General features: G+C 33.0%; 2 protein-coding genes across 2 annotated transcripts; both read right to left on the reverse strand.

Annotated features, from left to right (window-relative positions):
- Nucleotides 1-381: 381 nt before the first annotated feature.
- LOC123220804 (mogroside IE synthase-like) lies at nucleotides 382-2,925 on the reverse strand. The gene is made up of 2 exons (XM_044643388.1): nucleotides 2,263-2,925; nucleotides 382-1,107 (listed from the first exon to the last, which is right to left on the reverse strand). The coding sequence occupies exons 1-2, from the start codon at nucleotides 2,923-2,925 to the stop codon at nucleotides 382-384; spliced, it is 1,389 nt and encodes a 462-aa protein (XP_044499323.1).
- A 2,624-nt stretch (nucleotides 2,926-5,549) lies between these two features.
- On the reverse strand, nucleotides 5,550-7,635 carry LOC123220509 (mogroside IE synthase-like). Its single transcript, XM_044642752.1, has 2 exons — nucleotides 6,893-7,635; nucleotides 5,550-6,382 (listed from the first exon to the last, which is right to left on the reverse strand). Exons 1-2 carry the CDS (start codon nucleotides 7,631-7,633, stop codon nucleotides 5,660-5,662), a joined length of 1,464 nt encoding a protein of 487 aa, XP_044498687.1. The 5' UTR covers nucleotides 7,634-7,635; the 3' UTR covers nucleotides 5,550-5,659.
- Nucleotides 7,636-10,039: the final 2,404 nt, after the last annotated feature.

Genomic DNA, 10,039 nt, shown 5'->3' on the forward strand with positions numbered 1-10,039 from the left:
TGTTCAATACAACAGCCAATAGCTTTTTCTTTTTTAAATTAATTAAGGTCTTTGTTTGTCTTGTTAGTGTTTTCAGTAACATTGTATATCTTTGAACAAACTTGAGTCAAATATACCCCTTTGATCTGAGCTTGCGTTGGCCCAGACTTGGCTCATGTGCATGGAATCCATCCCTACTTGCATAACAAGTACACCTAATAACAACATACAAACAAAGGAGGTAAAAGATTCCAGCCGGCTTGATAAGGTCATAAAAATCTATTGCCGACTTTCATTGCTCGATTCAAAAGAAAACTGCACAAAATTTATTTATTATTTTATATATTTCATTTACTAAGATACCTTCTAATAACATTATTGAGAAATATTCATGCGTTAACATCAGCTAGATAAAATTTTTTGAACCAATTCCTCTATGGTCTTATCAGAGCTTCCACCTTCATCTATGGCCTCTTTAGCCAACTTCTTCCACTTCTCCGAGTTCCTCCTAATCTCCTTTCCTCTTTCCCCTTCCATAATTTCCCTTATACAAACCTCAACCTCCTCCCTTGTTACCATTCTTTCTTCATTCAGCCTAACTCTAACCCCCACCCCCCACACATCTTCAACATACTTGGCATTAGTTGTCTGGTCGAACAACCGCGGCATCGCCACCATCGGCAAGCCCAAACACAGCGCCTCGAGTGTGGAATTCCAGCCGCAATGTGTCATGAAGCACCCCACTGACTTGTGAGCCAGAACTTCAGGCTGCAAACACCAGGTCACGATCAAACCTTTGTCAGATGTTTCCTCAGAGAAGTTTTTCGTAAGCTTTTCAGATTCAGATTCTCTAACGACCCATAAGAAGAAGGTGTTGCTTTTCTTCAGGCCCCATGCTACTTCCTCCATCTGATCTTTTTCTAGGTCGGCGACGCTGCCAAATGATACGTAGACTACTGAACCAGGGTCCTTGGAGTCTAGCCATGTCATGCAAGTGTCAGTGTTGGGTTTGAAGAGGCTGAGGCCGTAAGCTTTGTCATTCTCCAAGCACTGCTTGGAGAAGTATTTTGATGGAATGCTTGGTCCAATGTTCTTGACTGGGTATTTGCTTGCCATCCATTTCACTAGCTGAAAGAAGTTTGCAAAATTAAACGTCTTTAAAACGGCTGGGACATAATAGAAAGTTGCACGCATATGTAAATTTACTAGAATATCCATCCCTAACCCACCTCAGCTAAAGATATAGTGATTTTAAAATGTGAAAAAAAAAGTAAATACTTATATCACCTAATCATATAATACGTTGTCATATAAATTTATTTGAATAAATTAATAAAATCTATTTATATGTATAGTTTTATTCTTCAAAAAATATGTACTTTGAATTTTAGTCTGCCTTTTATGTCTATGGCCATGCTTGATTATGTAAATGATAACGCTTTGTGTACTAACAATTAAGGATTGATCCGATTTGAATTAGCTTAGATATAATCCACAATTCTACTTGAATGAGTTGATTTTGAGTTAGAGTTCTTGCTCAGTAATTTAACTTAAGATTAATTCATTTGTTTATCTAGTGATAGTGTTCAACAACATAGTTTACCCTTGTTTAGGATTGGATTCGAGCCGAGCCGAGCTTGGCTCGCAGCCAGCTCGGGTCGGCTCGCTTTATTTAGGGGCGGCTCGAGTTCGGCTCGAGCTCGACTCTAGCTGAACTCGGTTCGGCTAGTTTTTGGCTCGGTTCGGCTCATTTTTCATATCAAAACGACATCGTTTTGTGTATATATATGAATTAAAACGATGTCATTTTGTATAAATTTTTTTTTAAAAAATATGTTCTGCCAAGCCGAGCCAACTTGAGCTCGATCGAGCCGAGCAGAGCCCGGCTCGTTTCGGGCTCGAACCGAGCTGAGCCGAGCCCAAGCTCGAGCTGGCTCGGCTTGAATCCAACCCTACCCCTGTTGATGACATTCACATTATTGATGACCCTCCAATAACACTGTTTACTAGATCGTATAAACTTAAACTCGAGTTGATTATTATGTCTTTGATCCAAGCTCGAGCCAACCCCAAATTTAACTTGGATCAAATCGAATCAACCTTTATTAAACATTAGTATTAACGTGTGTATTAACAATGATATGTCATTATATGATTTGGTAATTTTAAATTAAAAATTAAATAATACTCAATCATAAGATAATCGTTAGTATATAAATTAATACTCATTTTTTGTGCATATAATTTTACTCTATATAAACATGTGCTTAAAATTGAGCTCACCTCTTCTTCCAGCTTATCAAAACTGTTACAGAAGAGCCACTTGGGTTTCTCCATATTTGTAAATTGATTCACCAGCACGCTAAGCGCAAGTGGGTAACTGCCATTGATATCAAAATATGAAGGTAGATCGGTGACCTTTAGCGGTGGCATAGAAGGCAAAGACAAAACAGGCTCTTCTACGGGAACTTTGAATTTCCCTTGAAGAAAATGAAAATTAACTGAATTAACAGCCCAAGGTTGAGTGAAAAAAGGAGCAGCTTCGATCGCAAAACTCCGAGCAACATCGAAAATCCATGGAATAATCGAATCATAAATGACAAACTTCGGTGGGTTCTCAGAACCAAGCTGTTTCTCCATGAACTCAGACAAGCTTTGAGAAACCAAAACCTTGTAAAGCTCAAAGAACTCTTCAGTACTTTTCACCGTACTTTTCTCTTCTTCTGTGCCATCAGAAATAAATTCGACTTTAATGGAGTTGGCCTGAGTTTGGAAGAACTTGTTTGTAGTTGAAGATGTGCAGGTGGAAACTAGGGTTACTTTGAGCCCTTTAGAGGCCAGGCGCTTGCAGAATTGAAGAATAGGACTTATGTGGCCTTGTGCAGGGAAAGCAAAGCACAAGATGTGAGCTTCTCTTTGTATTTTTGGCTCTTTGGTCTTGGCCATTGGCTCCATCTTCTTTCTTTCACATCCTTTGCTGGGAAGTCCATGCATGAGTTTAAATATATAGAGGATTTGTGGAAATATGTATTGGAGAGGAAAGTGTAGAAAAGAACAAGGGTTAAGAACAATCTTCTCTTAATTTGGGTAATTAAATACATTGATTTGATCGATTGTTTATGGATTAAAAAAAGGAACAGTGGAGATCTTGAACACGCAAGAATAAAATAAGTGATAAATGACATAAGATGGATGTTTGAAAGTTCGGAGGATGATGCTCGAAGACAATTTACCTGTTTCTGTTATTGTTAATTATAAATGGAAAAGAATCCTAAGGGATGGACTCCGGCCACAACTAGCCTAAAAAGAGTTAGTTTGAGCTCGCCTCTATATAATATTTAGTTTGAGATTGAGTTTGTTCAAATAAAAAACTGGTATATAATATTGTTGATAGACTATCGACAAAGTAAATAGTATTGTCAACAGGTGAACAATATCTTTAGAGAGAAGAATATATTACAAGAAGGGTAAATGAATTAGATCATCGAGCCAAAACTTTAATTTGAATTCAGTTTGTTCAAACCAAACATAAATTCAAGCTCAAACTGAATTGACTTGAATTCATCTCGATTTAAATTTATTTATATTAAACTCAAGTAGAGAGAGTTAACATATTTTTTAAACTGAACCAAACTTGACTTAAAGAGAAGTTTGACTTGGTTTGACTTATGAGCTAGGTAGATGAGTTTAAAGTTTAGAGTTACAAACCCTAAATCCTCTATATATATGTGTGTGTGTGTGTGTGTATAATGATGTGATTAGGTGATTTTAAATTAATAATAAAATAACATTTTATCACATAATAATATATAATATGTGTGTATATTTGTATATAAAAAATGTGTATATATAACATTACTTGATAACAATATCCTCAAAAAGATAAATAATATCATTGGAAGGGTAAATAAACTAGATTATTGAACTAAAACCCTAAGTTTAAGTTTCACTTATTTATTACCAAATATAAATTCAAACCCAAATCAATTTTGCTTAAATCTATACAAAGTTGATATAAGATTTAATTCAATTAATTTAATGTTCGTATGTTTCCTCCACGTTAAAGTGATGTTGATTGATATTACCTAGAAGCTCAGCCACATGGCAAAACAAGTCAAACAAAGCCATTGTACCAACTAAAGCATTTTTAGTAATAAGAACTAATTAAATAAGCAAAACACAAGAAGAGGTAGGCTGTTTTGCAGCAGAAGTATGAAAATACAAACAAAAAATTACATAAAATAAGATGATATTGATAAGAAGCATTGTAGCAACATAACATTATGTTTTTGACGGCGTATCCCAGCAAAGGGAAACACTCCAATTGTAAGAAACAAGCTTCTTGACATCATTGTTTATTTCAACAAAGGAAGAACTTAGTGAATGTTAGGGCTGCAAACTAGCCAACTCCGGTTGAGTAGGGTTTGATTTGATTATGGTAAAATCCAGCTCAAACTTGCTATTAGTCAATTTGGTAAGTTTAATAAACAAACTTCTTGACATTTTTGTTTATATCAATAAGATGTAATACCCCACTTGAGCTCAAGCTAGTAAATAATGTAACTAGAGCAATGTCGGTAGTTTAAAGAATATTGTTAAATAAGTGAATTATGTCATTACTGAGATAAATAATATCATTGAATAGGCAAACAAATTGTGATCACAAATCAAGTTCTCTAGTTAAAACTCTAATTTAAAATCGATTTATTCCATTGAGCCATGAATTTAATCTAAATCAACTTGGATTGGATCCATCTTGAACTTCAAAGTTGAGGACTCCAATGATATCGTTCACAGAAAATCTTAAAGAAATTTGGCTGAATGACTAATATTATGCGTAGTTCAGTGCATCCTGTCATTCTCTACTATAAATTAATAACCTTTCCTCATCAAGGACCAGGAGTGAAAAAGATGGAAACCTTCTTTTATTTGGGCCTCTGCAGATGGATCTTTATTGGAAGCTGGGCTTAAATTAGATATTGTTATGTATGGTGGACTTTTCCACCACATGTATTTGACTTTAGCCAAATGGTAAGTAAAGGCATTAAATGCCTTGGAAACTTGGCTCGAAAGAAAGCAATTTTTGTTGACTGGAGGGATGACAAATTTCTTGTAAATACCTCCCTCCTCTTCTTATAAAAGATATACACTTCTTTCCCTTAAACGTTTTTCTTGTTTCTCCCTTTTGCTTCTTTCTTCCTTTCTGCCATGGCTTTGGCTTAATAAAATCATAATTCTCATTTTGTAATTCAATCACTTTATCATTTATTCCATTATATTTATAACAAATATAACGTATTTAGAATTATATTATATATAAATAAATTACACAAACTTATTTATATGACTTTAAGTTATACTATTTGATTTATTGATATTGAAGTGTGAAAAAAAATAAATAATTATATTACCAATCACAAGTTGCCATGTCAATTTATATGAATAAGTTTATATAATTTGTATATATGTTTAGTTTTATTCATAAAGTTATGCATGCTTTATTACATGTCATTATCTTTGTGAAGATACGAATGAATTTTGATTTAAATTATCAAATTAAAACTCTGATATAAAATTAACTCATTTAAATTGAATTATAGATTTAGTCTGAACTAGCGTGAATTAGACCCACCCCTAATTTAAAAAACATCAATTAAAGTTTTCAAATCCAACAATCATATCAACTGGATAAAAGCTGCGTGACAAATTCCTCTAAGTTCTTATCAGAGCTTCCACCTTCATCTACTGCCTCCTTGGCCAATCTTTTCCACTTCTCTGTATTCCTTCTTATATTCTTTGATCTTTCTCCTTCCATGACTTCCTTTATACAAATCTCAATTTCTTCTCTGGTCACAATCCTTTTCTCATTAGCTCTTACTCTAACCCCCACCTGCCACACATCTTCAACAAACTTGGCATTGGTTGTTTGATCCGTCCACTGCGGCATTGCCACCATCGGCACCCCCAAGCTCAGTGCCTCCAGCGTGGAGTTCCACCCACAATGAGTCAAGAAACAACCCACTGATTTATGAGCAAGAACTTCAAGTTGAGGACTCCAACTCACAACCAAACCCTTCTCAGATGTTTCCTCGGGGAAATTTCTTGGAAGTTTTGCGAATTCAGGTTCCCTCACCACCCACAAGAAGAAGAAGTTGCTTCTCTTCAGCCCCCATGCAATTTCCTCCATTTGCTCTTCTCCTAGGGCTGCCAAGCTTCCAAATGATACATAAACAACTGAGTTGATTTCCTTTGAGTCTAGCCATGTCTTGCAAGTTTCAGTCATTGGTTTGAAGAGGCTCAGGCCATAATCATTATCATCTTGCAACCTCTTGTCTAGGTAAATTGATGGGATTGTTGGTCCAATTGTCTGAATAGGACATTTACTTGCCATGAAGTTCACAACCTGATCAAATAATATTCAGAGATGTCGACAACTTAACTATCACCTTTTTGGTAACGAAGGAAATTGACTCTTAGATATTTTAATCGAAAAGTCAATTTTTAGATTTTTCTTTGGAATAAATCAAATTTTCAATTTTTTTTAAAGTAAAAGTATATATTAACAAAAAAAAGTAATTAGCCTTTTAATAAGATTTGGAAACAATCAACGCTCATTCTTTTTGTCTAGAGGGTAAATTTTCATTATAATCTATTGAAGTTATTAAACAAATATAATTAGAATTGTTTGTTTTATTTTGTTTTAAAAGCAAAATGATTAGTTTGATACCTTACTTTTTGAATTAAAAAAATCAAACTTTGTTTTTTATATTGAAGAAATTAAATACATAAATTTTGTTAATTTTAAGGTTTGATATTGTTCAATACAAAAAAAAAAAAAAAAAAAGGAAAATGGTGACCTCAAAATAATGCAGGATATTATACTAAAATTATGTTTAGGGACTCTTCGACATACCTCATCTTCCAGCTCAAGGAAAGTATTACACAAGGTCCATTTTGGCTCATGAATATTTGAAAATTGATTCAAGACAGCGTCGAGGAAAGATGGATAAGAGCCAGGTTCAGAAATGAACGATGGAAGATCATCAATCCCAAGCGGCGGCATCGCAGGCAACGAAACCACAGATCCTTTAACAGGAAACTCCAATTTCCCATGATGAAAATGATAATAAATCGCGTTTACAGCCCAAGGCTGAGTGAAAAATGGGGCTCCATCGAGGCCAAACCCTCTTGCAACGTCAAGCATCCATGGAATAGCCGAGTCATAAACGATGAACTTAACAGGGCAGCCTGAACATTCATACTTTTCAACGAGCTTCGCCAGGCTTTGTGGAAACACAACTCTGAAACGTTTACTGTACTCATCGGCGTTTTGGAGTGTAACTCCTGTTTCAAATCCGTCGGAAATGGGCTCAATTTTGATGGAGCTGGTTTCAGCTAAGCCTTGAATGGTGAAGCGAGAAGAAGTGGTGGTGACTAGAGTTACTCTGAGGTTTTTTGAGGCTAAACGTTTGGATAATTGGAGCATTGGGTTTATGTGACCTTGAGCAGGGACAGGGATTGTCAGGATATGGGTTTCTTTAGCTTTTTGTTCCCCCATTTTCTTTCCAAAACTGAGGATTGTTGAGTCAAAAAAGCAAAGAACAATGAAGAAGATAATGAAAAAAATAAATAATGAGTGAATACTGGTTTTCATAAGTTGTAATAATGTCGTATTTATCACTTATTTTTCTTGCTGATCAAGGAAGAAGTTTCCTTTTTTTTTTTTTTTTCAGTTGAATTAATTGACCTTATATTTTTCTATGAAAAGAACTCAACTTTTAAATTCTATGATAAAAACAACCAAACTTTTAATATATTTTATTAAAGGTATTTAACAAATTAAAAAAGTATATAATTTTTAGATTTTTTATTGAAACTATACAACTTTTAAACTTTTCAATAAAAAAATCAAAATTTTAATATTTTTTATTGAAAATATCAAATAAACACAATTAAAAAAATTTGTTTCGTTTTGATTTGAAAGTAAAGTGATTAGTTTTCAGCTCTCGATAAGAAATAGTTTTAGTTTAATCATTTAAATAATAAAATTTTAGTTTTTTAATAGTAAAATTTTACATCTTTCGATTGAAGTGTTCTTTATAAAGCAAATAAAGAGGTAAAATTCATTAGTTAAAGAAGAGGCAGAATCTTATAGTAGTCGTATTATTTGTTTAAGATAATGCGTATGAAACATGAACTGGCATGAGTATAGCCGTAAGCAAGAAGATTCTTTTTAGCATCATTGCTTACATATATATGCAGAAGAAATCCAAGAAAAGAGACAAAGAATTTAGAATTCTCGTTTGATAATTTGATTGAAATTAATTTATTTGTTTATTTAGTGGTATTGTTGATCTCCTCAATAATATTATTCGCTTTCTGATAATACTGTTTATATTATCGATAGTCTTTCAATGATATTGTTCATCAATTAAAAACAACTCAAACTCGAATTAAGTGTTATGCTTTTAGTTTGAACTTAAATCAATTGCAGGTTCAACTTGACTATATCAAATCCACCCCTTTGGCTTTCGGTTGTAGCTAGTGTTGTAAAACTCAAATAACTTGGTAGTTACTCCAATCTGGTTAGATCAACCTTTGATTGAATCAAATAAATCTTTTAAGTCACGGATGTCAATACGTTGTTTCGTAAAAAGTTTCAACTGGTGCGATTGAGCCAAACATTATATATCTTTGATCTGATTTCAAACTAGTTTTAGACTTAACTCAGATCAGATTGAATTCATTCCTATTAATAATAAATACTAAATTGTATAATAATAATAATGTGTTACTGTATGGGTATATAATTTTTAATTAGAAATTAAACAACATTAAATTATATAATAACACAATTATTGTCATTATTAGTATATAAATCAATACTTGTTGTTAATGTACAATTTTATTCTTATACAAATATGAGTGAAGAATTTAACTTACCTCCTCTCCCAGCTTATGGAAACTGTTACAGACGAGCCAATTGGGTTTCTTTATATTTGTAAATTGATTCATCAGCAAGCTAATCGAAAATGGGTAAGTGCCATTGATATCAAAATTGATTCAAACCCAACTGGATTGGCTCGAAACCACTTTGAATCTGCTTCATTTGAATTTATCTAGGTTGAATTTGAGTTGAGTTCAAGTTAGGGGAGTCGAGTTATTTTTTAAACTAAATCGAACTCAAATTAGAGAGAATTTGATTTTGTTTGACTCATAAATCGGGTAAATGACTTAATTTATCTTATGTTAAACAATTATTAAAGTAATATTATTTAATCTATTTTTAGATTTTATATATATATATATATATATATATATATATATATATATATATATATATATATATATATTAATGCTTGTTGAGCAATCCTTCTTGGTTTATGTAAAGTTTTGATATATGTGGTCTGCAAGACGTGTTGGAATTTGCTAACGTTAATTAAGACATAACAACTGTACCATAGGCGACGTAATGGAGATCAAGGATGGTGATTAAAAAGATTAATACGTATAAATTAATAATGTATTAAGTAAAATTAGTATATGTATGAAAAATATTAAGTTTAGTTAATATTAATATAAAAATATAATTTTATTTAAATTCCTTTAATTAAGTTGCATCGAATAAAAGTTGTAAGGGCATAGGAAAAATTGCGACAAGTCAAAAGTGGGAGGCCTGAAGGTAGCGAAACTGCAAGGAAAAATTCAATAAGTCAAAAGGTGGTAGTTGATTTGAAAAGTCTGGCCCCTTTGTTGAAACCTGACAAATCAACAAAATCCACGTTCGAGTCTTTGTTGGTGTTCCCATCTTCTCTCAAACTCATCTTCGTTGAAGATTTGAATGTGCATCTTAGTTTTATTACATGTTATCTCATCTTAGTTTAAAATTGATTCATTCGAATTGAATTAACTAGCTTGAATCAGACTCATCCCTACTTTTGAAGAGCATCAGTTAAAGTTTTCAAATCCAACAATCATATCAACTGGATAAAAGCTGTGTAACAAATTTCACTAAGTTTTTATCAGAGCTTCCACCTTCATCTACTGCCTCCTTAGCCAA

Source organism: Mangifera indica, chromosome 7 (assembly GCF_011075055.1).
Source record: "Mangifera indica cultivar Alphonso chromosome 7, CATAS_Mindica_2.1, whole genome shotgun sequence".
Lineage (NCBI taxonomy): Eukaryota > Viridiplantae > Streptophyta > Magnoliopsida > Sapindales > Anacardiaceae > Mangifera > Mangifera indica.